This window comes from Ursus arctos, unplaced genomic scaffold, assembly GCF_023065955.2.
Source record: "Ursus arctos isolate Adak ecotype North America unplaced genomic scaffold, UrsArc2.0 scaffold_2, whole genome shotgun sequence".
Lineage (NCBI taxonomy): Eukaryota > Metazoa > Chordata > Mammalia > Carnivora > Ursidae > Ursus > Ursus arctos.
Window position 1 is genome coordinate 98,213,638 of NW_026622874.1, and position 26,074 is coordinate 98,239,711.

The 26,074-nt window shown below is 51.4% G+C and overlaps 2 protein-coding genes across 7 annotated transcripts; one reads left to right on the forward strand and one right to left on the reverse strand.

The window, feature by feature from the left end:
• The first annotated feature begins 3,639 nt into the window (after positions 1-3,639).
• ATP5MF (ATP synthase membrane subunit f) lies at positions 3,640-11,280 on the forward strand. 4 transcript variants are annotated; one of them, XM_026516245.4, is made up of 4 exons: positions 3,641-3,747; positions 9,068-9,175; positions 10,366-10,482; positions 11,133-11,280. In XM_026516245.4, the coding sequence occupies exons 1-4, from the start codon at positions 3,735-3,737 to the stop codon at positions 11,159-11,161; spliced, it is 267 nt and encodes an 88-aa protein (XP_026372030.1). In that variant the 5' UTR covers positions 3,641-3,734; the 3' UTR covers positions 11,162-11,280. The 4 variants fall into 4 exon arrangements, with proteins under 4 accessions (XP_044246178.1, XP_026372030.1, XP_044246175.1 ...); XM_044390240.3 differs by lacking the exon at positions 3,641-3,747 and adding an exon at positions 6,848-6,930; XM_044390243.3 differs by lacking the exon at positions 10,366-10,482 and having other exon boundaries at positions 3,640-3,747.
• On the reverse strand, positions 6,551-26,019 carry CPSF4 (cleavage and polyadenylation specific factor 4). Of its 3 annotated transcripts, none has more exons than XM_026516240.4 (8): positions 25,788-26,019; positions 23,137-23,187; positions 21,342-21,494; positions 19,164-19,259; positions 18,688-18,781; positions 17,522-17,594; positions 15,827-15,919; positions 6,551-13,045 (listed from the first exon to the last, which is right to left on the reverse strand). In XM_026516240.4, exons 1-8 carry the CDS (start codon positions 25,888-25,890, stop codon positions 12,977-12,979), a joined length of 732 nt encoding a protein of 243 aa, XP_026372025.1. In that variant the 5' UTR covers positions 25,891-26,019; the 3' UTR covers positions 6,551-12,976. The 3 variants fall into 3 exon arrangements, with proteins under 3 accessions (XP_026372025.1, XP_026372023.1, XP_026372024.1); XM_026516238.4 differs by having other exon boundaries at positions 15,827-15,997; positions 25,788-26,007; XM_026516239.4 differs by having other exon boundaries at positions 15,827-15,922; positions 25,788-26,004.
• Between the last annotated feature and the right edge of the window lie 55 nt (positions 26,020-26,074).

Genomic DNA, 26,074 nt, shown 5'->3' on the forward strand with positions numbered 1-26,074 from the left:
ACTCTGTTCCTAGTTTACTGAGAGGTTTTATCATGAATGGGTCTTGGATTTTGTCCAACGTTCTGCAGTGTTTTTTGGATTTGTCCTGCATGTGCACCACACACAGGTCGGTCTGGGACTTGGATAGTTGTGTACTCTAGTTCAGTTCTCAAAATCTTTGATATGCAGTTTAGGGCCAGAGCCATACATTATCAGCTTGGTGGGGAGCCCAGAGTTTGTACAGAACTGTAAGGGATCCTATGAACAAAACACCAAAGGCCCGTTATTTAACAAGGATATTTTAACACTCCCCTTGGATATTATCCACTTGTAAGAATTTTGTCTTAAATAATATTTAAAAATCATAAATACCATGTCGGGGCACCTGGCTGGGTCAGTCGGTAGAGCATGGGACTCTTGATCTCAGGGTTGTGAGTCCAAGTCCCATGTTGGGTGTGGAGCCTACTTTTTAAATAAATAAATATCATTTCAGAATCTATTTTACTTAAGTATTACATATCGCATTTTTGCCTAATCCTTTCAATCGCATCTTTAAATATTGCATTGTGTTCCATCGAAGATACTATACCAGTATCTTAATTATCTCAATTATTACATAATTATTGTTTCCCCAGTACAGAATGTAGAGTTCTGTTAACACAAATGTCACATCTGGAAAATGTTCCCAATAGGTTTCTCAGCACTTAATTCCCTGAGAAAGTACACTCTTTGATATTTCCACCCTGGAAAGTGTCAGGGCCCTTGTGGGTGACATGACAATCATATTCCAGTATGAAATGAGATCATTCACCAGGTCCCTATAATCTTAGATCCAGTCATTGCCCCCCAGACACACCTGTCAATTTCAATCACCAGCACCCTGGGGCCAGCAAACTCAGCTCAGGTGAGTTCCCTCTGCCCACAAGCTGAGAGTGACAGGGACAAATTCTTCTGGAGAATTACCATTTAATTGTTTACATCATTTTTTTAGTTTTCCGTTATGGTTTGTATCTTCTAAAAATTCATCTGTTGAGGGGCACCTGGGTGGCTCAGTTGTTGAGCTTCCGACTGTTGGTTCCAGCTCCGGTCATGATCTCAGGATTGAAAGACTGAGCACCTCATTGGGCTCTGCACTCAGCGGGGGACTCGACTTGAAGATTCTCTCCCTCTGCTTCTCCCCCAACTCTCTCATGCATGCTTTCTCAAATAAATAAATAAATAAATAAATAAATCTTTTAAAAAATTAATGGGGCACCTGGGTGGCTCAGTCAGTTGTGTCTGACTCTTGATCTCAGGGTCATGAGTTCAAGCTCCGTGTTGGGTTACACTCTGGGCATGGAGCCTACCTAAAGAAAATAAAAACAAAAATAAATAAGTAAATAAAATTAGCCTCTCATTTATTGTTTCTGTGTTCTTTTAACCTTTTAATCCCTTCTCACCATCTTTCTGTCCTATTTCCCTTTCATTGCATATAAATCAGATCCTCCAGGATTTCTCTGTTCACTCTTCAACTCCTCTCACCTCACCACTGGTGGCCACCTTTGTGCACCAGGTGCGTCCTCACTGCACTACCCCTTTATGCCTCCTTGCCAATAGACCTTTGCTCCTCCCCCAGTCTATGATTTTTTTTTTTTTTGGACATTTTTCTGATTATACTAGAAATGCACTTAGGGCCTTATTCCCCTCTGGTGTGCTGAGATGCCATGCTGAGGTTCTTCTTGCGTTTCTCACATACTGAGCATAGGGACTTCAATTGCTTTCTATCTCTGTGATTCTTCATTTCTTCTTCTGCTCATTTACCTCTCTTTCCTCACACAGTAATTTAACAAACACCAATTGGACATCTTGATTGCGATAGCCAGACTTTGATTTCAGAAACAGAGCTTTATTTTAAGGAGCTCAATTTATAGTGGAAGAAGCAGAAGAGAGGGAACCATTGATGGTTAGTATATCCATCAGTGTACTTGGCAATAAGAAGAGCATCACAAGGCTCTTGTTTAATAAGTGAAGGTAATGATCCCTACCCCCCAGCACCACGTAGAATGAGACAATGATCACAACAGCCTTTGTTAACTTGTAAGGAGCTCCCTGCTATGGGGCGGTTCTCCCTGGTGAGAGGCACCCCTATCATTTTTGAAGAAAGATCATTCAAGGCCACCAAAGCTGAAATGACCATAGCTTTTTGTCTAACAGAAAGTTGCCCCATCCTCTCTGGAAACCAGATCCCAGTGTCACCCCTAAAATGCAAATCCTTTTAGAACAAATCTTAATGGAGGGCACCTGGGTGGCTCCATTGGTTAAGTGTGTCACTCTTGATTTCAGCTCAGGTCATGATCTCAGGGTTGTGAGATCCAGCCCCATGTCAGGCTGCTCACAGGGCATGGAGCCTGCTTAAGATTCTCTCTCTCCCTTTCCCTCTGCCTTTCTCTCTCTCTCTCTCTCTCTCTCCCTCTCTAAACAAACAAACCAACCAACAAAAAACCAGAAAGAAAAAAAAAAAAAAAGAAAGAACACGTGTTAATGGACTTATCAGGACTGGAGAAGAAATTTTCCAGGAACACATGAACATGCCCTCCAAAGCCTCCTCAGAGAGCACTAGTTTTTGTTTGTTTGTTTGTTTTGGTTCTAAGAGAAGGAAGGAAAGGGTATTTCAAATGAATTAAACTTCTATGAGGAGACAAATACCACGAAAATGGATCTCTGCCCCAGTGAGGAGTCCAGTTTCTTGATGGACCTATGAAGGCAGTAAATTACAACCCTTTTGCCCAGGGCGTGGATCCTGGCACTGAACCTCTAGCCCACGGGGTTTATATGGTGCTCCAGGGACAGCAAGATCGTGGGGTTCACCCCTTCCTTGTCCCTGTTTTCTTCTGAAGATGAATGGCTAAGGCTTAGAAATCATGGGTCTCGGGGAACCCTGTGCATGTGACTGCAGAGTTTGTTTGCACTCCTGGTTTTTCACATAACCACAGATCCTTATCTATCTATCTATCTATCTATCTATCTATCTATCTATCTCCACAGATCCTTCTGTTTCTTACACTTAGGCTCCTTCTTGAATAGGGAAGAAAACTGTGGAATCCTAAAGCTCCCTGAGGCAGGCAGCTCTCCTGCTGTTGTCTGCTGGTGTCTGCTGAATTGCATCCCTACTTTAGAGAAGGAAGTGAAGTTCAGGGAATAGAAGCAAGCGCCTTGCCCAAGTCAGAATTCCTTAACCAGGAATGCTTATCGTGACCTTTACAGAAAAAACCTAGATGATGGTGAGGCATCACTATGCTTGGAACAGTGGAAGAAATAAGGGCTGGAGCTGTGTACCCCTGGGTCTTGTTTTTTTCTGTCTTCACAGCCCCGCCTAGGGCGGACACATAGACTATGCCTCCTGTAATCTCCCACAACAATTTTAATGCGACAAAGTAAAAAAGCCAGGCTGCTCTTTTTTCCTCATTTCCCATTTTTAAGTCCCTTTCAGCCTCCTCCCTCCTAGGATGGGAAGCCCAGGCTGAGTCCTACCATCACCACCCCGCCCCCATCCCCCTATCCCTCCGCCCCCATTCCCCGGTCCCTATGCCAAACAATCCCGGGGCTTCGCCTTCCAGGGACTTTACCCTTCACCCTATGGTGCACTTGCAGCTCCAGACTCATTACAGCCGCGACCTGCTTCCCATGAACCTCTGCTCTCCGCGCCAGCAGGGGCGCGCGCTCCCTACCCGGCAGTCCTTGCGCGGCCCTACAGAGCGGACACCCAGGACTCCAAAATGGCGTCAGTAGGTGAGTACTTGGAGCCGGTTAATGTTGCAAGGTTGAGGGCAGGACCCGTGGTCCGGAGTTCGGGGCTCAGCTGAACTGGGAGGGGAGGAGGCTGCGGAGCCGCCTGCCCTTCGCTCAGGGCCTTCCCTGTGGCCTCGCCGGAGGCGCACAGAGCCCTCTGCCCAGGGCCCTGCACCGTGCGACCCTTCTCCGCTCGCTCAGCCGCGCAGCCCGCCTGCCCAAGGGCCCGCGTCTCGACTGCAGCGGCGGGGGTGAGGGCAGCCGGGGGACGCGTCTGCGAGCTTGGGAATGCACCACCTCCGGCCACCCTTCCTCCTCGCTGAAGAATAGTGACCCCGCCGCTGCCCAGGCGCTTTGCATTTGAACCCTACGCGCAGTTTCTGCCCTTCTTTTCAAAGCTGAAGCTCAAATTAAGCTCCAGGAGGAGCGAACGCCTAGGACGGTTTCTGATACCACGTCAGGTTGGACGCATATATGTTGAATACCCGTTAACCGGCTTAGAGAGGGGAAGTGACTGACTCAAGGTCACAGTGAGAGGGCTGAGCTGAGATGTAAACCTAGGAGTCTGGGGCCTCTTGGTAAACTGAGCTTTAATCTCTGCAGACTTTTCAGTCACATGCATGTACAAATAAATCTACACTTACCTGACTGTGCACACTGATTTTGTGGGTGGTTTTTTTTTTTTTGTACCGAAACCATGTTTTAGCCCTAGAGCCTCTCACCGTAGCGTTGTCAGTAAGTCCCTGTCTGGAAGGTTGATCCCATTTTATTTTATTTTTATTTTTTTAAAGATTTTATTCACTTGAGAGAGAGAGCACAAGCAGGGGAAGAGGGAGAACCAGACTCCCGCCGAGCTGGGACCCGGATGTGGGGTTCCATCCCAGGACCTGGAGATCATGACCTGAGCCGAAGGCAGAGGCTTAACCATTTGAGGCACCCAGGCGATCCCGTTGATCCCATTTTAAAGATGAAAATAAGGGTCAAAGATGTGTGGTCTGCCTGAGGCAGAGTTTTGATTAACCTATGTGTGTTTTACCCAATTTCTATATTCTTAATATCAGCCTGGAGAAATGAAGAGGGGATGAGAAAAGATGAGAATGATGCTATTCTTCCCATCTGTAAAAAAACCGGCACGAGAATATTTATCAGCAGTGGTTACGTTGTTGTTAAACAAGAGGACATGTGAAAAGGAAGCTTTGCAACTTGGCATCTTATTTAGGTAGAGTGAAGTGATGAGCACTGTGGACTAAGGATTAAACAATTTAGTACATGTAAGGTACTTGAAGCACTGCCTGGCCTGCTGTTGAGTGCTGGTCATCTCACCTTCCGCTCTGTGACCTTTGAGCAGGGTCATGTCACATCTGGCCCATTCAGCATCAGCCTAGGTGAAGGAGTTGGAGTCCAAGTTTCTTAAGTACTGACAGTCTGTTAGATGGCATCGGTCACCGGAGCATAAAGCCACTAGTTCATTAGCAAATAAAGTGATGGAAATAGGAATCAACAGCAGTAGATAAGATTGGGTCAGCAAACTGTGGCCAGTGGGCTAGATTTCCTGTGACCTGTTTTTGTATGGCCAGTGAGCTAAGAATGGTTTTTAAACATTAAAAAAAAAATGTTACAGACGTTTTGTGTGGCCTGAAATCTTTACTCTGTGGCCAACCCCCAGGCTGGATTTAGCACCAGAAGAGACTTAGCATTTTCATGCCTCTCCATATAGGTGGGCAGTATGCTTCTTTGAAGTCATAAAGTCAGGCCAGGGAGCCACCTACCATCCCAAGAACATGTGGTCCTTTCTAAACCTTCACTGAAAGTCTGTCATGACCACAAACTGTGTGTGGGGTTGCTCCCACCCTCACATAGCTCATAGGCAGAAAGACCGATAATTTCCATTTATAGAGTACCTACAGCCAATTACCAAGGTGGCTGCTGTTTTTTTTGTTTTTGTTTTTTTTAATACAAAAAAATTTTTTTAAAGATTTTATTTATTTATTTGACAGAGAGAAAGACAGCCAGCGAGAGAGGGAACACAAGCAGGGGGAGTGGGAGAGGAAGAAGCAGGCTCCCAGCGGAGGAGCCCCACACAGGGCTCGATCCCAGAACCCTGGGTCACGGCTTGAGCCGAAGGCAGACGCCTAATGACTGAGCCACCCAGGCGCCGCAAGGTGGCTGCTGTTCTTAACCTTATTTTACAAAGGATGAAACTGAGGCATAGAGGGCAGGAACTTGTCCAAGGGTGCACAGCAGCTCAGTGGCACTGAACCCAGAATACGTGACTCCCCAAGTCTGCTGTGTGAGCCAGCGAGTGCAGAGGGGTGTGCAGCATTGCAGGAAGTGTTGGGAGGGTTCCGGTTTGGCTGCCTAAGGACTGAAGTCTTTGTTTTCCATCAAGAGAGACAGTCTTGGAAAAAGTGTAGATTGACCTCTGATGAATCCGTTGATCCCTTGGGAATTTTATGATGGTGCTGTATTTTCTCTCTTTAAGCCTACTGTGAATTTTTTTCCCCCCTGTATTTATACATTTCTTATTTTTTGTTAAGAAAACCCTCTTAATATGTCTAAATATATAGAAAAATAAATTTTAAATCGGCTGCCTTCTCCTGTGATGCGCCAGGCCACCCTGCCAGCCTCTGAATGTGGTCATGAGAATGCAGGGTATGTTTTCATAGCTTGTGGGCTCAGAAGTGACCTGATTTTTTTTTTTTTTTTTTTTGAGTGACCAGCCTATACCAGTCAAAAATACTTTTTGACTTAAAATACTGTGTTTCTTTTGTACACTTCCCCCAACATAATCCTGAAATGAAAAGCATTTTTAAACCTTTTATTACGGAAGATTTCAAAGACAAAGGAAACAATAATGTAATGAACACTTTACACTCATTACCCAGTGTCAACAGGTAGCAACATTCTGCGCTTCTAGTTCCATCTATACATTTGTCACGCACTCCCCACCATGTGGCAATACTTAAAGCCAGCGGTTTTAGAGTGACATGTTTGCGCTCCTCACTGCATGCAAGAAGGCTTCGGGACTGTAGCAAAGGTGTTGACTGTGTTATTCGAGAAGAAATGTGATCTAGTCATCCTTCAACTGAGGCCTCTTGAACCAAATGAAGACAAAACTGGCATGTAAGAATGTGTACTTGTTAAACTTTTCTAGGAATAGCACGGACAGGGTGACAGACAAAGGTACAGGTCATTCTCAAATGACATTATTGTGTGGTATACTATCACTGACACTAACTCTCCAACAGAGATTTGGAACATATCCTGAAATTCATCTGAGACTATCTCATCTTCAAAAATACTACCAAACTAATCACATCACAGTTTTCTGTTTGTAAACGAACTAAAGAGTGCAATTAATCACTGAAGTCCTGTATGCTTAAAATGTCCTTAAGTTTGGTTTGTATGCCATTTCTTTTTCTGCTTCTGTCTTTTTTGTTTGCTTCACAAAGACCTTAATGACATTTCAACAAGAATGATACTAACAGTTTACAGTTCTGAGTACTGTTCCAAATGCTTTTACAGAGATTCTCATTCAATGCTTGGAATAAGCCATTTTACAGACAAGGAAACTGGAGCTCAAGGTTATATGGGAAGGTAGTACCAGTGCTTGAGATAAGGTGGGCAGGGAAGGAGGCCTTTTAGGGAATAACATTTTAAGTTGAGCTGGCTGTGTGATGATCCAGGAGCATAGCACACACAAAGGCCTCAGGTAAAGCAGCAGAAAGAGGTCTTGAGGAAGCATGCTGAGCCTGGTAAGATGAGTGGGTGAGACGGTTGTCTGGCGATAGCATGTTGGCTCCTGAGAGCAAGGCTGTCGTCTGCAGTCATTGCTGTGTCCACAGTGCATAGCACACTGTCTGTCATACAGTAGGTGCTCCATATTTGTTGGATGAGTCTAGATGGAAGGTTCGGGCCAGTTTGTTTGGCACAGGCAGCCTAAACCATAACCCTCAAGCTATGTATGCAAGTCTTGGGCTTATGCCTCCACCTGTCACTTGTGGTCTCTTGACAAACATTGGATCTGGTCCCTTTATTTTTATTTTTTTTAAGATTTATTTATTTATTTATTTATTTATTTGACAGAGACAGCCAGAGAGAGAGGGAGCACAAGCAGGGGGAGTGGGAGAGGAAGAAGCAGGCTCCCAGTGGAGGAGCCTGATGTGGGGCTCGATCCCACAACACCAGGATCACGCCCTGAGCCGAAGGCAGACGCCCAACGACTGAGCCACCCAGGCGCCCCTGGATCTGGTCCCTTTAGGCCAGGTGTCTCCAGATGTTCTCCAGATGACCCGTAGCAGATTAGAAGCTGCCAGTGAGCCTTGTATTTCTGTTTATGGCCCAGCAACCCTTGCCCTTTTGAAGTGTTGGGAGATGTCAGGAGATCTGTGGGATTCCCTTCAGTGGACTCTTGAGGCTGGTCCTTACAGTGCCTAAATCTTTCCTTGGATCCCCAAAATGGAGAAGAAACCTTTGAGTGATTTGGTCTGGCCCCTTCTGTGGTTGGTAATCTTTAAGGACAATAGACTTTGACTCCTTGCCCTGAAGAGGATACCTGCTCAGCAGCTTTTTAAAGTTGATCTCTCGGGAGGATAAGAAAGGAGACCATTCTCTTCTTATGAGCATCTGACGTTCGCAGTTCCGCCCCGCTCTGGTTCTCCCTGGTCCCCTTCCTATTTTACTCTTAAGCCAAGATGATCACCATGTGGCCTCCACCCCCAATGCCTTTGTGTTCTGTCCCCAGACTCTCATTAGAATATTATCTGGGGCTCACTGGACCATTTGGAGCAGTTTTTATTAAGTCGTTTAACATTTGCTGTCCCAGGTAGGATGTTTGAGTAGATAGCAGATTATCTTCAGGAGCATGGGAGCCAGACCTAAGGCTGAGCCCTGCCTCTACTGCCTGCGTGCTGTGTGAGCTTGGCCAAGTTGCCCAACTTCTCTGAGTCAGTCTCCCCCACTCCTTATAAAATAAAGGCATCAGCTTCTTGCTGTGAAGATTAAATGAGCTAATACATGTAAATATTAGTTTTGCAGTCATTATTCTGCCTTCCACTTGATTACTTAATTCTTCAGGGCCCTTAGGTTCTATTTTTACATAGTTATTCCCAATAAGTTGTTATTCAAATCTTGTTCATTAGTAAGGCTATCGCTTTATATATATTCTGGCTTAAAATAGTGAATTCAGTGTGATACATTCATAATCCTTGTGTGCAGCCTCTGTGTGGTGACTTTATTGAATGGTTGAAGTGACAAAAAAAGGAGGCTGTTTGTCTTACTGGAGGGTTTTCAGTGTGTGTTTTCTGCTCTTCCTTTTCAGTACCAGTGAAGGAGAAGAAGCTCATGGATGTGAAACTAGGAGAGCTGCCTAGCTGGATACTGATGCGGGATTTCACCCCTAAGGGCATTGCCGGAGCATTTCAAAGAGGTCAGAGCCTACAGCCGGGTGTAAACAAAAGCAAATGCCTGGGTCCTCTGGTCTCTCTTTGCTCTGAATTGATTTGAGCAGTCAAAGCCTTGTCTCAGACCAAAAAGTTGTGTAGAGAAGGACAGGGACAGACTGTTAGGCCCTGAAGGTCCATGTCTGATTCGTGATTGGTCCTCTCAGAGGCTGGCTCTAAGATATTTCAGCCAAGACAGTGTTTTCTGCTGCTTGGAATTGGTACCACTGCCTTCGTCTTAAGGATATGTCCATGAGCATTTTTATATCATAAGACTTTTTAAAGAGGAAAATGAGTTTGAAGCATAGTGGATATCAGTCCATGATGTAACGCTCATCCCCTTGCCAGGCAAAACTTCCAGATGTTTGAAATGATCTGTCCTTCAGGTCTGCGCATGGTCACATCAGTCCCGTGGGGCCCTTGTCCCCCTTCCAGGAATCAGAGACCCACATCAATCCATGGGGGCCTGTGTAGTCCCTGGCTTCAAGCCCCACCCCCCCTTCTGTTTTTCTTTCCAGTCCTGGCCGTCCTGTAACTCTTGTGTGTGGCTTGTTTTCCTTCTGCCCCGAGGCCTTCCCTTAGCTCAGATTAGAATTCTCTGCCTTTTCCCCCATACTTAGTGACAACAGTCCCTGACTTCACAGCTTCCTTCACTGTTGTAAATCAGGGCCTTTTAGAATCATTTCATTCTTTTGTCAACCAAGCCACAAGCCCAAAGAGGGTAGAAACTGTTTCCTCACTGGGGGGGCACGGAGGGGTACCCAGCAAAGAGATGATCGCACAAAGCCTTCTTCCCTGACAGGCAGACCCAGCTGGCCTCAGCTAAGTGGCCTTCACTTAGGGTTGGATTTTTGGTCAGAATTAGGGTAAGAGGATCCCTAGGGCTGGAGGTGAAGGTGAGGTAGGATCAAAAGCTAATAGGCTGAGCCAAGTCTGTTAAGGTGAAGGCCTAAGCATAGGGGTAGGATCCAGGTGGGCCTAGCTGGGGCTTATCCTGGGCTCCCAGGGCAAGACCCATGGGGCAATGGTGCTTTTCCCTTCATCAGCCAGTGAATTTAGGGTGAGGGGCTTCAAGAGCCAGAATAGGACTGGGTCCCTGAATTTAAGCCAGACTTGACTTTGCACTGTGTGAAGCATTCACAGCAAAGCAGACAGTGGCCTCCTCTCCTGTTTGCAGGTTACTACCGGTATTACAACAAGTATGTCAATGTGAAGAGAGGGGGCGTGGCTGGGATTTCTATGGTCCTGGCAGCTTACGTGCTCTTCAACTACTGTCGTTGTTACAAGGAACTCAGTGAGTGTCTCTCCGGTCACCTTGCCCTCTGGGGTTTCTCATAGCTGATGGGACTGGTTCACTGTCGGGTTTACAAGTCCATCATTCTACGGCAGCTGAAAAGTTGGGAGGGACTTACCCGAATATAGCATATAGGATGCTATTTTAAGCGACAAAATTGTGGCAAAGAGAGGAAAACTAACGTGAAGCCAGGATAAAGATAGTACTTGGGAAGCGTTCTGTAAGGTGCCGCAGGCTCCGCTGAGGGTTGGTGGAAAACTTTGGCTTCGTCTTCCCAGCAGCCAGTGCGAAGAGAAAAACAGGAGTGGTGCAATCCGGTGTCTGTGCAGTGTTCTGGAAAAGGGTAGCTTGTCCTGGGTCTGAAGCCGGAGAGGAGCTTGTGGGGCGGGAGATGGCGGTGGAGTGCCCGCGGCAGCCCCCGCCAGTCTGGAAGCCAGGGTCATGCTGGCTCTGAAGGCCAGGGGCTCCGTGGGATCCTTCTGGGAAGGAAGATTAGCTCCTGAGATGCCTTGTACCTCCAGGCAGGTTCTGGGTTATCTCCTGAAAGGGATTCTCAGGATGGCTTTAGATGTTAGCCTGCCGTCACCCAGTCATCTTGCGTTTTCACTACGCCTTTTAAGAAACTTACCATCTTGCCTTTCTGACTTCAGAACACGAGCGGCTACGCAAGTACCACTGAAGAGGGCCCAGTGTGGAGGCACATTCGGCATTCCTGACCGTGACCTTTGCCTGGCACCCTTGAATCCTTTCATATCCTAATTCAGAATTAGCATCCAATAAAAGATGACTGGTACTTGGTACTTGGACTGCTTCGCTGGTGTGGGCGTTTCCCTGCCCTCTTGGAGCTCCTGCTGTGGCAGCAGGGACGTGAAGGCTCTACGTTCCCAGAGGGCGATTTTCTTGCGGACGGCCCGGGCTTTGGGGCTTTGAACCAGCTCATGGGAGGTGGGGTGTCACCTGGTTTAGCCGGTCAAGTGCCTGGAGGGGTTTCCCTGCTCTTTGCACGTAGGCTATTCTAAGCACTTCTGGCTTTTTATCAGCTGATGCTTTTACATCAGAATGATGCCCTGAGTGCTTAAGAGTGCCTTCCCCTCCCCCATCTTCCTGCACTAGAGAGGCTGCAGTAGTGCGGGCCCTCCTGGTAAGGAAGCTTTTTCCCTGTGGGATGATTCAGGGGAGCAGGGGAAAACACAGGCCCTGTACCCAGCCCCCCACCCTTACCCTCCATCAGAGGTCATCGGTAAAGGGATGTGAAGGTCAGAGGGGTGTATGGTACGAACACACGCTGCATGGCGTATAAAGGGTGAGATGCTGTGACTAATTATCTCGGAGAAGATCCGAATTTGAATAAGCAGGTATCATCCAACATCTGAGTTGGAGTAAGGAGACCTGCCACGTGGCTGTTACAACCAAAGGCCAAGCTTCCAGACTTTACCAGCTGCCAGTATAGAGGCCCTTCCTTCCCTGGCAGCATCCCTCCCCTCCGGCAGATTCACGTGTCGAAAGGGGACAAGCGAGCACCGACATCAAAGCTTCGTGCTGGACATCTAGCGCGGCCAGCAGCAGGAGTCCTGTCCTTGGCGTGGGGTCCCTGAAGTAATGAGACGCAGCTTAAAAAATAAGCTTTAATCAACCTCATAAAAAGTGTTCTTGTAATGGAACTTGGATAGGCCCACTTGCCCAGCAGGCTGCAGGTGATGGTTTCACATTTCCAGGTTCAGGGGCAGGGTGGTCTCCGAGGCCAAAGGTGAGGGACGCACTGATGCTTGGCAGGACAGGAGGTAGGTGCACAGATGGACCGCGTCCTCTGTTTACTGGGTGCTGTGCAGTTCCAGCTGAAGGTACACCTTGAGATATACCACTGTCAAGTAAGGCGCTCCGAGGAAATCAGCCCAGAGGAAAAAGACCCTCACACCTGAGAGCCCTGCGCCCTTCCTCTCAACTACTGCCAGCTTGGAGCAGGACCAGGCCGAGGCAACAAGTGCACTTAAGTTTGCCCTGAAGGGCTGCCTTGTTCAAATCCCATGGATAGGCACGGCTTCTGGATTCAGCAGGACATGGAGGAAGCAGGCATGACCTGGCCGAAGCTTTAAATGATCCACCAGCCCCCGGGGTCACCAAGAACTGGTGTTTAATGAGGAGGCCTCGAGGGGAAGGGCTGCCTTCCATACAGACTGCTTAGCACAAGCCCTTCGCCACAACCTCCTCCTCTCCCCAGAGGGCCATGTGCAGGGAGATCCGGACAGGAGGTGTGGACGCTAGACAAACATGATGCCAACTTGGAAGGACCAAACTAGAGCACTTGTCCCCTTTTAAAAAAAGATTACAGCAAAATGATAGGGAAACTGACAGACGTAGCCCCTCAGAACGATAACCCCGGCGTGCCTGCCTGCCAGCCCCAGCCAGCGTTGCACCAACACTGGCATTAAACGGTTCAATGCACGCTCCCAACAGCGGGGCCCTCTGGGCTGCTCTGAGCTGGCTCCAGCTGCTGTCACTGTCCACTGAGAAAGGCCAAGTGCCCTTTGGTGCATCTGTTAGCGTAGTGTCCTTTCTCGCCACACTGGGAACAGCAGGAAGGGAGGGAGGGAGACAGAAAAAACCACCGTTTTCAAATGCAATTTTCAAGTGAGGCTGTACCCACCAAATACCAGATGAGGGATGGGACTCTGAAGTTCTCAGTGGTACAGACATTGATTCAAACACGAAGGAAAAGGAGCTCCAAAGCTACAGTGGCCCAGAAGCTTCAGCACCTCAGCAGATGGAAGGGAGGCTGCAGAGCCAGAGGAGGATCTGAGGGCACACAGCAGGGAGAGCTCCCGCAGGCTGGGCCCTGCCCACACGGGCCTGTCCACGGAAGGTCTCTCATGGTGGGTGGCAGGATGATGAGAATCCCATGGCACCAGAGCTCCCCCACCTGCCTGGGGACCAACCCCTCTGTATGGCTGGCCAGTCACTTACCTTTCTGAGGCACTGTTCTGGTGACAGGAGGCAACAACATGAGAGAAGCCACCAGGCTCCTCCCCCCAACTCGGGGACTCGTTGCGGTGGACACAGGGTGGGCAGCACCCAGTTTTCCCTCCTGGCTCTTGCATAAGCCTAAGCTACCCCAGGGACAGGTTTGTTACAGGAGCAGAGAGATGGGATAGTCTTGGGCGAACAGACCCAGAGCATCCCTTCAAAAATCTAGCACTGACTCTGACCTGTCCCGGCTCTGATTATCCCGGCCCTTCCTTAGCTTCTCTTCATTTGTTCTTGTTACTCAGAAGCAGAAGGGATTTAAGATGTTGAGCGGTAGCCTCAAGCACTGAACAGGGGATCGGGAGGAGACAGGTGGAGGCACCCACTTGGCACTAACTCACCTAGGGCCCTCCCGGTCCCGGCTCCCTCAGCCTGGAACACCGGGCTCTACCCAGGCCGCAGCCCAGATCTCCTGCCTGCTCTATCTCCTGACCCCGCAGGCCCCATGTTCTCAAGTCTGTCTGATCTGTAGGTGTGACTGTGGATGAGTGGCCTGTGTAGCTGCCAGCTGGCGCTGAGACTGATGAGATAAGCAGAGGGAAGGACCAACCGGGCGCCTGCTCACAGCATCTGCCATGTTTATGGGCCTCCACCGCTGATCCTGGAGAACCCAGGATTCCCACAAGGTGCCTGTGTCAACTATGAAGTGCCCGTGGTGAGAAGCAGGTGTTAGGTTCTGGCTCCCCCTAAGTTCAGGATGCAGGAGAGCCTGCTGCAGGGTGCGGGGCGCCAGGTTGCCAGCTACACTGCCTCAGAACGCCTGCATTTCCTCGTACCTGAGAAGTGACTGGTCGGAGGCACACCCCCCCTTTCTGTACTCTCCTCACCTGGCGGGGTTCAGGCTCAGAAATCTCTGAGGCCTTTAGTGACTGGGGCACCTGCTGTCCCCTCCTGGGAAAGCGCTAGCATTCTTTGTTTCAGTAGGGTTGGCACATAGCACGGGCTCGGTGAGTGTCTGACGGCTGTGGGAAGTGGCTCAGCCTTTGTTGAGGGAAAGTTCTAGGAACAATTTAAGCTAAGCATACGCCTCCTGACTCGGACCTTCTGCTTGTAGGCACGGACGCCGCTGCTATCAGGTGAGAGCTCACAGATGTCGAAGTGTTAGATTCAGCACTGCTTGTAGCAACAAAAACTAAATTGCTACCAACAGAGAACTGGTTAAGTAAACTGCAGTTCTGTTACGCACCCAGTGAAACAGATTAGATGTACGTACACTGACACAGAATGATCCACAACATATTGTCGAGAAAAAAAGACTACAGGATGTTATACTATCAGGGCCTATTTATACTAAAATATACTTTCCTTGTGCTTGTGTAATTAAGGTTTGGCACAGCATTCCCCACGTGGGGTGTAAAAGAGCATCAAAACCAAAAATCGTACATGACACGTGGAATCAAGTGGCTGTTTTAGGAAAGGTGGGAATAGGAACAACACTCTGCACCCAAAACATCTGTGTGTCATCTAAATGTTTTTATCAAAAGCATGTACTAACTTTGCATTTTGTCTAAGAATCCCCAACTCTGAAGTTTTTGTGGCCTAGCTCTATTATCAGTTGTTTCTGCTGACTTCCCTCAGTGGTGGTGGTGATTTCCTTCTAGGTTTTGTGATTAATTACGAATTCATTCTTCAGAACTCTAGCTGTGGGAATTATGTGTGGTCGGGTTAAGAATAAATTCCTTGTAGAGCCAGGCACCAGGGGCCCACATTTGGGGCTGTTTCAGTTCGGAAAACTCAAGTTTCTGGCTTTCCAGCCCTCACCGGGGTGTGAATACAGCCCCGAACTGACGAAGGGTCCCCTGGTGACTGTTAACTCTCAAGGCACTTACCTCCCTGCTTTCCATCCAGAGCCAAGAATGAGACAAGTTTTCTAGTAGGTTTTTAAAAAGTTTACCCTTTCCCTGAGGGTGTGTGTGTGTGTGTGTGTGTGTGTGTGTGTTGGGGGGGGCGGAGGGGTGAGTTCTAATCTGTTTTCTTCCTCTGTGGGCTTAAAGCTCTGTCCCCTTCCCTTGGGGACGCCCCTGCACGATGTGAGGACATGCAGGGGCTTAGGGCTTACTCCCGCCCCGGGACTTGTGCTCCTACTTTATTCCCAGCCTCCCTTTGCCCAAGCTCCGTCCTTTCCTTCAACAGCATATGTGATCGTTCACTTGGCCTTGGTGTGTCGTGGAAGGAAGCAGGATGGTCTCTAGCCCACCAGAGTAGCCCATTTTCACTCTTATGGTCCAGAAACAAAGATGTTATCATTTTTCAAAATGAACTATGTGCGGAATGAAGGAGTGGTCCCCCCTACCCCCCCCCCCCCCCCAGCCCTGGGACTCACCTTGTAACAGGTGACCTGCTCCAGCGGCCGGGGTCCCCGGTTGCCTGCGCTGCTGTTTTGACTCTGCATGACCCCGATGACCTGCGGGGCTCTCTGCTGGTTGGGAGAAGAGTTCTGACTCGTTAACTGGATCAAGGAGGACGACCTTTGTAATGGCGGATTGTTACTTTGCTGGAAAGAGTTACACAACACGGTTTTACTGTGGAAAACACGTGCACGCAGACTACCAATGGGGACAGGAAAAAAGAGGGCGGGACTGCTCCCGCACGACCAGCAGGAAGAAGGGCTTCCGTGGTGGCCCCGCTCAAGACAGCAGGCAGAAAAGAAACATCTGGTGATGATGGCAGGAGCCGCTGCCCGAAAAACACCATGCAGACACACAAAAACGAAAAATAAAAGTAGAAAAGAAAACACCAAAGAGACGAGGAGGTCTCTGGGGCGGCAGGGCGAGGGCATGAGCAGGCCTTACTTTTGTTTCTGAGGTTCTAGCTTCAGGTCAGGATGAACGCTTGGTTCAGCCAGATGTTTAGTAGCCTACACGGCGAGCAACAGTCACAGAAAAACAGTTGGAGGCTGACATGCTGACCTGCGGTCTAGGGGCTGAGAGGGCCCTCCACTAGCGAGTCATGTGAGCAAGGGGGACGGGGGCTCCCGGGGTGGGAACTGGACAGCTAGGCCACCTCCCAACCAAGAGGGTTCCTGGCTCCGGCCCCCATAAATACAGGAGCAGTGAGCTAGAAACCCCCGGGTTGTCATGGCTGTTCCCACACTCAGGAATTCCTGGCTTTGGGAGGAGTTCTGAGTTATCCCACAGCCGCCTGAGGGTGGGGGTCAGTGCAGTAAGTCCAGTCGGCCCCATGCTTAGCCTGTGGCACTCGAGGATGGACAGGGCTCTGGCAATGGGCTCAGCATTCAACCAAGTAAAAGGTAAGGATTCAAGATCAGTAGGCGGGTTTACTCAGCCAGTTGAGACCCTACTTAGTGCACCTGGCCAGCCTTTCTTCTGGGTCCCCAACCCTCCACTCCCATAACCAAATCCAGGGTGCCCTTAGTTTGGGGGGAGGGACTGCTGCAGATTCCCATTTGTCTCTGGCATCTCTCCCTCTCATGCTTGAGAGGATCAGCCCATCGCTGGGTTATGGGACCCCCTTGTCTAGGAAGGTGGAGCCAGCTGGTTCTTCAGCCCTGTTCCCAGCCCCCACTCCCAGCCAGGAGCCCCCACACGGGGCAGCAAGGGCACTGGTACAAGTGGGAGAACTGATCAGCCCCGGGTCTGCTCCCAGGCTGCTCCTGCCCAGTTGTGGGACCTTAGGTGAGGCCTGACCTCGAGGACTTTGTTTCCCTGTTTATAAAAGGAAGGACGAACCAGAAGCAAGAGCAGCAGACCCGGGGCGCTCATGCTGCCCTCCACTCTGACTCCCAAGGGGGCGCTGCTGAGCCACTCGCCAGGCCAGAGGGGAAGAGAAGCCACGTGGGCATTCAGCTCTAGCAGATAGCCCTCCACCTCTCGAGGGAGATGCAAACTGCTCTGCTCCCCGAATTTTCTGCTGGAACTCAGGGTGACTCCCCTTCTGTCCCACTTCCTCCCCTGCCTCTCACATGTTGCCAGCCGAGTCTGTGGCTGACTGCACACCAGGGCAGGCACTGCCAGGGCCGGCAGCACTACCAGGCCAGGGAGGGGCCGGGGCACGGTACCTTTGTTGGAGGCTGCGTCTGCTGTGGCAGTGGGGGCTGCTCGGTGGTTCCCATTGGCAGTTCAAATCGAGGGCTGGTCACCCCGCAGCCGGAGGGTATGAGAACAAGGGGAGGAGAAGAGGGGATGAGAGAGGGGCCAGGCCAGGCACTGTTCTCAAATTCTGGCCCTAGAAGATCACAGGCAGCTTCTGCCCGGGCACAGAGCAACACGGCTAGACGGGGGGCGGGGGAGGGGGGTGCTGGCTCTCAGCTCTGTCCCCGAACCCTCGGGAAAGAGGCGAAAAGAAAAGACTGACCTGGAGTCAGACCCAGCTCTGCTCACACCTAGCTGTGGGACCTGCACCAAGTGCTGCTTCCCCACAACACACACCCTCTCCTGAGGGTCTAGCTCAGCTGCCAGACCACCTCTGACAAGACACACTCCCTGGCTCTCACCTAGCGAGTGGGACTAAGTCTGCAGCACCTGCCACCTGCCCACTGTGTGGCAGTGACCGGAATCCTGTGCTTCTGTGCAGGTGTCAGTGGGGTGGACGGAAGCAGCCTGGGGACTGGGGGACGAACTGTTCTGCGGTCCCAGCAGAAGTCTGACTCCACAACCACCCAAAGTGACAGGTATGCACTAAGGCCCAGGAGAGGAGCTCTGAGCCCTTCTGGGCAAGGAGCACCCAACTTCAGAGGCCACACACCTGTCTCTGACCAGGTGCCACCCTTACCACCATGTGACCCTGGCCGGTGGCTGAGCTCTGAGCCTCAGTGTTCTCATGTGTGAAATGGGGACATTTTCTTTTCTCTTTTACACACAGACTTGTGAAGAGCTATATGAACTAGTGTATGTGGAATCTCAAGGTCCTTGCCTCCATAGAGGAGGCCCCCAAACTGGTCTCCTTCCTTTAGGAGGTTCTTAATCAGAGGTCCCTAAGTGACATGCTAGACATGAGCTTTCCTGGAGCACCGAGGCCAGCTTTCATCAGATCTATGACCCAGGAAAGGTTACGTGCTGGGCTAAACAGAGCCACCTCTGAACTTGGGGAGCAGCAGTGGCCTCTGCCGCAGGCCCTGTGGTGACACCACGCAGTGATCAAAGGCCATGTGGACCCAGGAAAGATCTAGAGGGCAGCAGGGCCTGGGGCAGGAGCAGGGTGGGGGAATAGGGTCTGGCTACTCACTGCATGAATTTACACGAGGGCCCCTCCGGGCAGAATCCCACAAGGTAATTCACACAGATGACTCTCCGCGTGTGCCGGTGCCTGCACAGGGGACCTGCAGAGCCAAGCGTCCGGGACATTCAGATGCCCTGCTTCGGGGGATGCCCTCGTGCCCCTGTGCTGGTCACAGCCCTGCCCGCACCACTGCCTGGGGCGCAGAGAGCAAGAGCAGGGCTCCACATGCTGGCTCTGCCTTGTATCCACTCACAGGGGACAGCGGGCAGGACCCTTCAATGCTAGTTTCCTTATGGAAAATACAGGAGAGAAGGCAGTCCATGTGGGAGCACTGGGAGGCTCAGGTGAGCTGAGGGTGTAAAAAAGACTCACTAGCCCCAGACGCCTAACACCAGGTTTTGCTGGGACAGGTAGAGGGTCGTGTGGGCAGAGAAAGAGAGGACCGGCCTCTTGCTGGGGGGCCCAGCCACCCCGACACCTACCATGCTTGCAGAAGCCACGGTCGTACCAAGGGCAGTCCTTGATCTTGGACTCGGGGTCGATGTGCAGGAAGGGGCACTCCTTGTTGCTGCACTCCCCTGCAGGGAAAGCCAGACACACATCCACCTGGGGCAGCTCGAGGAGAGCTGGACTCAGACCCACCTCGGCTTTTCTCAGGGCCGGGACCTGCTGTGTGGCAGAGGGCCAGGTGCTTCTGGTGTCGCCTCCTGGCCTGGCGAGTCCTGAGACCCAGGGCAGCGTCGCAGAGCCTCAAGTCTCCTGACCCATACGTGGACTACGTACAGGACCGGTACATGGTGCCTCCCTCTCACGTGTCCATGCTGCCTTGAAGGTCAATGACCCAGAGCCAGGCACAGGGTACACACTCATCAAATAACTTATGGCTCTACCCCTTACCTAAAAAGGGGTACCCTGGACACTGTGGGGGGCCCCAAATGTGCAAAGGCACCAACTGAGTCCAGAAAATGACTGGTCTACTCTGATCCGCCCTTCCCATCTACTAGCTGGGACGGGGGAAAGGTCTGAGGATTCTGTCTTTCAGGACAAAAGCAGGGAAGGCTTGGGAACTCAAGGCTGGATCCCTGTGGTCAAGTGCGATGGAGCCTTTGTGATGACAGCTCCTCTCGGGAGCAACTGGCCCAGCTGGCCGGCAGCATCTGTCATCCAAATACAGGAACTGCCCAGCTGGGCAGCCTCGCCACCTCCACACTTGCCCTCCCGGACCCACGTTACACACGAAAGGCCAGTCTGACCACTGCTGGTCAGAGAAAACGCCAACTCTTTCCCAGATGCACCAGAAGTCCCTGTGAGGTCGAGCCCACCCCTCCCCAGGCTCCTCCTCCCCCAGCCACACTGGCACCCCAGCTATGGCCCCCCACGACTGGCCCCTTCTTAGCCTTCTGATCCCAGCTCCACTCTCACCTCCTCAGAGAAGGCTTCCCTGACCATTCAGCCTAAAGGACACTATGGTCCTCATGTGCTCCCATCGCTGTCTATCAAAGCACTTCTTGCATATAATTTCCATCTTTGTCTCACTGGTGTCAGCTGTCTCTTTCCCTGGGCCGCTAGGGCAAAAGCACCACGGGCCAAGGACTGGGTCTGTCCTGTTTACTAGGACCCTCACTTGTGTCACAGGCGACAGGAGCTGTAGACAGTACATGCACACCAGGCCAGGCTCTGTAGGGAAAGGGCAGGCAGGGGTGCATCAGAGGCATCAGGGGGGTTGCCCGGGCCAGCAGGAATGAAGGAACCCCGGCCAGCCCACAGAGGTGCCCTTGAGAGTCTGCCCCCTTCTGGTGCTGGTTCCAGTGCTGGTATAGGGGGGCGGGGCTGGGAAGCCTGGGTCCTATTTCTGACCCTCTGTGCTTTGACTGCACAGCTTATGCTACCTCTACAAAAAAAAGCCACAACTATCATGAATAAACCGGTGGGCCACCCCTGCTGGGCTGCTGGAAAAATTAACGGCTCCTGATGACACTGCTTTGAAGGAGTGCAGCACACGCCCAGCCCCGCCCAGCCCACCCCAGAGAGTACAGCAGGCGTCCAGCCTCCCGCGGGGCCCCTGCACAGGGCCGGCAGTCCCAGGGCCAGAGCCCACCCTCATCCTGACCGACAGGGCTCCTTCCCGCGCAGCCTGGCCCCCAGCAGAGATGGGGGATAATTCTAGTGCCATCAGGGAGCAGAAGCGCTCTGCTGAGCCCTGGCCCACCCTGTTCTCCATGCAGTCCGCTCAGGATGGGAAAGGGCATGTGTCTCTACACAAGGATCAAGGTAATCTCAAGGTGATGAGTGGAGCTCTTTGCCACCAGAAGACAGCCCCCTGTTTACACACTACTACCTGGGATTACTTTCCCAGAGAGCAGGAGCCAGCTGAGGCCCGAGGGACAAGGAGTGGCCATGCTGGAAGCAGCAGCTGATTTAGGGGAAAAGGCCACTGGGAGCAGAAACAAGGCCTCCACCCAGCTGCACTGCACACTCACCCACCACGTGACCCTCCACGGTCTCCCAAACTTCCCAAAGTACTGGAAACTAGAGGGCCAGCTGAGGCTGGTGGGCACGGCCTAAGGTTCTGAAGCCGGAAAGCTGGGAGACGGCAGAAAGTGGGGGCGCCTGAGCAGCTCCTTCTCCCCTGGGGCTCCCGAGGCCGGGCGGCTGCTTACCAAACTTGGAGTAGAAGTAGCACTCGGGCATCTTGGTCATGTCGTACTCGTGCAGGAACTCACACTGGTCCCCCTTCTTGCACAGCCCCCGCAGCCAGTGTTTGCACACGACGGTCTTCTCACCGCTGATGTGGCGGAATGGACACATGCCCCCTGCCAAGGAAGATGCGGGGCTGTGAGGAGGGCGGGGCCTTCATCCCACACGGCCCTGGAGTACCTGAGAGGGACACGTCCTGGAAGGTGGTGGCTGCCTCTGGCAGAAGGCCATGCAATGTCAGGCAGTACAGAGCCACACATCTTAAGTTGTAGTACTTACTTGATGTCAGCGTGTTTTGGAAAACCCTAAATGAAACACCGAATCATGATTTCACAGACATCGCCTTAACAGGCCTAAGGGTGGTGGGAGAATGAGCGTATTTCTTAACTGAATTATAGTTCTAGTGATACACAGAGATGGCCAAAAATTGTAGGGGTAGTAAAGACTGGGGTTTGAGAAACACAACACTTTATAAAAAACAGAAGGTAAAGAGGCGGCAGAAGCCTGGACTCAAAGCGGGTTCCAGCTGTAGTTGTAAGTGCCCACTTGGCATCCAAGAATTAAGAAAGAAAATCAACTTCGGAATTGAAGAAATGCATTGTATACAAACTGGGGGAGGTGTGCCTTCTGTAGCAGGACCTGAGCAATCAGCCACCAGAGGGGACAGAGCCAGACCCTCGGAAACTCGTATTTCTAACTTGTGGCCTGGTGGGACCACTGGGAAGGCCCAACCAGAGTGAGGTTGTGACTCGGCAAGACCTAGACCAGCCCCTTCTAACAGAACTTTGCACTGAAGTTCTCCATCTATGCCGTCCAGTATGGCAGTCACTGGCCACATGTGTTAACTAACTAGTAGCCACATATGGCCGGCCAGTGGCTACTAGGTAGTTAACACAGAGCCAGCCACAGTGCCCTGTGTTAAGGACAGCTGTCTGACAGAAGGTGGTGGGTCAGAAGGGCAGAATTACCGAGCACAGACACAGGAAGAAGACCAGGGGCCCAGTGGGCGATGATATTCCAACCAGACAGCCCCAGGTCAACCTGGTTGATCTACCCAGCAGGTCTATCGTTTCCGTGGTAAGTGACGGAGTTATAGAACCAAACTTGCCAAAATCATCCATTAAAACCATTCCTATGCTCTAATCCTGTGCTCCCTACTCACTGATTGAAATTTAGTTTCCAAATAAATTTGCCTACAGGAAGAAAAATGCCCAGATCTATACCCGGCATCTAAGCTCCCACCCAGCAATCGGTCTCCTTATGAGTTGGTGGACAGTCTGGTTCCAGCAGCCTCTGTTGGAGCTCGGTTAGTATGAACAAGACTCCACAGGACAGACTACTGTAGGGGTTTTTGATGACATGAGGCAGAGGACAGTGAGCTCGTGTAGACTGTAGAAGCAGAAAGGCTGGGGTTTAGACACTGGCTCAGTCACTCACTAATGCCGTGATCTTGAAAAAGTTCCTGAACACCTCGGTGCATGGCCTTTCTGTCCATGTCACAGGTCAGCTTGTGGCCACAGGCAAAGTGAGGTGAGGAGGCCAACTCAGAGTGAGGTTCCGTGCTGTGTTGTAGATTTCGGGCAGAATACCCCCTCATGTTCCTAGCCAGTCCGAAGCACAGTAATTTCATCTAGGGACACTCACTCTTAGTCTGCAGAAAGCAATGCGAGCCAGAGGCCTGAGGGTCTAGAGTCTGCTAGGGGGCAGGGTGGTGGAAAGCACCTCGGGAGGAATGTCAGGGAGCCAGGGGTTTCTTACCTTTGCCACAGGCAGCTTTCAAAAAGAATTCGCAGACAGCAGCCCCCGACTCTGCAGGAAGGAAAGGAGAAGCATCAAACAAAGTGAGGTGTGCCTGGGGACAGCTGAAGACATAGGGAGGGGACCCTTCTGGCCTTTGACTTGTGAAGGGTTCAGGGTACAGGAAACAGACTGGCAAAAAAAAAATGCAAGGCCTGGCAAGCACAAAAAAAAGCCGTTCATTTCAGTCACTCCCTGCAAAATGAGACACCTATGCTGAGGGCGGTCATTCTGAGAGCCTCCTATAAGCAAGGTGCTTTCAAGGAGTTAGGAGTGGGTGTGGAAGGACGGGGCACAAGATCACAGATGTTAATTACCCCCAGGTCAGACTCGGACCTTCCAGAGGGCTAATTCACGGGCCCTTTAACAGGAGGCAGAGGGAGGGAATGAGCTCACAGGAAGAACAAACAGTTGTGGGGACTCCGAGGAGGGACAAGCTCCAGAGAAGGGGTGTGGTGCCTCAGAGGCGCTATTCCGGAGGGAAGAGCATAATGGAAGACACAGAGGCAGAACTCCGCCTGCCCATGATCTAGTTCATGGCGGGGCAACACCAACACACAATTATTAAAGGCTCAGTCTTCTACTTCCAGAGGCAGCCAGTTCAGGTGAGGCGAGCTACGGAATAAAGGCTGAGTGTGATGTCAGTCAGTGACTCAGGGGGCAAGCCTCTGCAATGAGCCCAGGAATTCACTTGCCATGGCGGCTAGAATAAATGGTCCGTGGCTTCATAAACAGGTTTCTCTATCAGCAGGCATGTGGGAGTTGCTGAAAATCCACCAACAGCATCTTGGAAAGCCACTTTCATACCTCTCTTCACTAACCTGAAAGAGATCCCTTGGATTCTCAGAAGTGGCAGATTTTGCTAGGACAGGTTTAAGGCTGTCAAGGGGGTATCACTCGTTTGCATCCCAAAAAGCTTAAAAAGCCAAAAAGTTGTCACCCATTTGCATTTCAAAAGGTTGAAAAAGCCTTACATTAAGAAAAGCATCCTAGAAGAGTATTTCTGGGCTCTTCTCAGAGGTTAAGGTTGCTTCATTCCTTGAAGCCAGAAGTCCACAGTCCTGGGTCTCAGGCAGACAGGTTAAGAGTATGCCTTCAGGGAAGAACTGACAATTCCTCCCAAAACCAAGATGACACTGAAGTGCCAGGACAGAGGAGGAAGGAGGAAGGGTCGTGGCCTCCCAGGGCTGTAACACACTGAACTAGATCCGTGGGCAGGCAGAGCGCTGAGGGTGCCTACCAAGTCTGAGGCCCGAGCCAGGGCAGGACCTGTGGCTAGGCACGTCCTTGATCCACCTTAAAACAGGTATGTGGGCCCCTCGCTACTGCGCCTGCCTTCAGACTCAAGTATGTGTGGTGCCAGGCTGGAGAAGGGTAGGCGGGAAGGAGCTGCCCCGCATGGATGGTTCCATGGCCTCAAACTAGTGCCATCAGAACAGGGAAAGGCCCCATGTGCAAAGGTGGATGTGCACGCACAAGCAAGAAGTGATCACGTGTGTTGAGGGGTCTGCTTATAAGATGTGTATAGTAGAGATGCAGGTGGTGTATGTATAAGATAAAGTTGCCAGGTAGGTCTCGTGGGTAGAAGCAATATCTCACACAGAAGCGTCAGCATGAGTGGGACAACTCAGGTCCTGTGTGCATGAGAAGTGTGGCCACTTGAGGGGAATGAGGCTGCAGGGAGGCTCTTCCAGGCCATGGACCAGTGGGAGAACGGGGGCCTCTGGCAGTCGTAGGGCACAGCACAGGGAACTGCAGATTGAACCAGTCAAGAACACCGGAGAGCTAACCTGACTCCACCATGTACTGAGTCGCCAGGGACCAAGTGGTTTTTGGCAAGTCCCTTCCCTCACCCAGGCCTCAGATGCCCCATCTGTGGATTGAACGCAAGGTCCTCTAAGCTTTAATGCTACAACATTAGATTCTAAGTGTGTCCAGAAAGGAGAGAAGAAAACTGCTAGTTTTCTTTAAAGTGCTAGACATCCACCTAAGTTGGGGGGGGAGGGGTGGAGGAGGCAGGAGCTATCATCTGAAGGTGGAGAATGAAGGGAGCTCAAGCAGATGCCCAGGTGTGATGAATGGCCCAGAATTGGGGTCCAGAGAAAAAGTGAGGGATAGGCTCCCAAGAGTGCACATCCTAGAAGAATGGAGGTTGAGAGTCTAACTGGTAATCTACAGAGAGGGACAGGTGGGTCTTCCTCCAGCAAGACTCCTCCAACCGCCCAGTTTTGATGAAAGCAAGGAGAGGATGATCAAAGTCGGGGGCTGGAGGTGGAGAGGGGGAATATCTAATTATTTTGTTTTAGTTATGGGAGGGAGTAATTTCCAATCCGGGACACCCGCTTTCATTCAAGACTGATTTGAACAGCCAGACATGGTCCTGTCCTCCTGAAGGTTGTATTAGAATAGCCCCAGGGGTTCAAAGACTGGAGAAAGGGGGGCTCCCGAGTCTGAATGGCGGAAGGGGAGTCCCAGGATTGGAGGTGGGTAATTCCAGGACCGATGGGGAGAAGGCCCCGGGACCCAGGGAGAGGGCGTCCCGAACCGAGGGGGAGGGGTCCCAGGGCCAAGTCGGTCGCGCCCCTCGCCCGCGGCCACGGCCCCGCGCTCACTGTCCATGCCGGGGAAGGGCAGCGGCTGTGCCCCGAGTTGCTGCTCCACTGCGATCTCCAAGTCGAACTTGATGTGGTCCACGCTGGCGATGATTTCCTGCATGGCGGCGGCGGCGGCCACACCGGCCCGACTACCCCTCAGGTCCCTCGCCGCCCTCACACCTCTACCCGCCACCGGCCCCGCCGCACACGGTCCTCCGCCTCCTTGCCTCGCCGCCGCCGCCGCCGCCGCCGCCCGAGGGATGCCGGGAGCTCCCGGAGCCCGCGCCGGCCTTTCGCCTGTCCAG

What these genes read in the sequence shown, in the direction of transcription:
- ATP5MF (XM_044390240.3), top strand. Translation starts at nt 6,852, where the DNA reads ATGAAGACAAAACTGGCATGTAAGAATGTGTACTTGTTAAACTTTTCT. An exon ending in GGACAGGGTGACAGACAAAG is followed by an intron (nt 6,931 to 9,067) that starts GTACAGGTCATT and finishes CTTCCTTTTCAG; the next exon opens with TACCAGTGAAGGAGAAGAAG. An exon ending in TCGTTGTTACAAGGAACTCA is followed by an intron (nt 10,483 to 11,132) that starts GTGAGTGTCTCT and finishes TTCTGACTTCAG; the next exon opens with AACACGAGCGGCTACGCAAG.
- CPSF4 (XM_026516238.4), bottom strand. Translation starts at nt 25,890, where the DNA reads ATGCAGGAAATCATCGCCAGCGTGGACCACATCAAGTTCGACTTGGAG. An exon ending in GCCCTTCCCCGGCATGGACA is followed by an intron (nt 23,188 to 25,787) that starts GTGAGCGCGGGG and finishes TCCTTCCTGCAG; the next exon opens with AGTCGGGGGCTGCTGTCTGC. An exon ending in CCGTGGCTTCTGCAAGCATG is followed by an intron (nt 18,782 to 19,163) that starts GTAGGTGTCGGG and finishes TTGGCTCTGCAG; the next exon opens with GTCCCCTGTGCAGGCACCGG.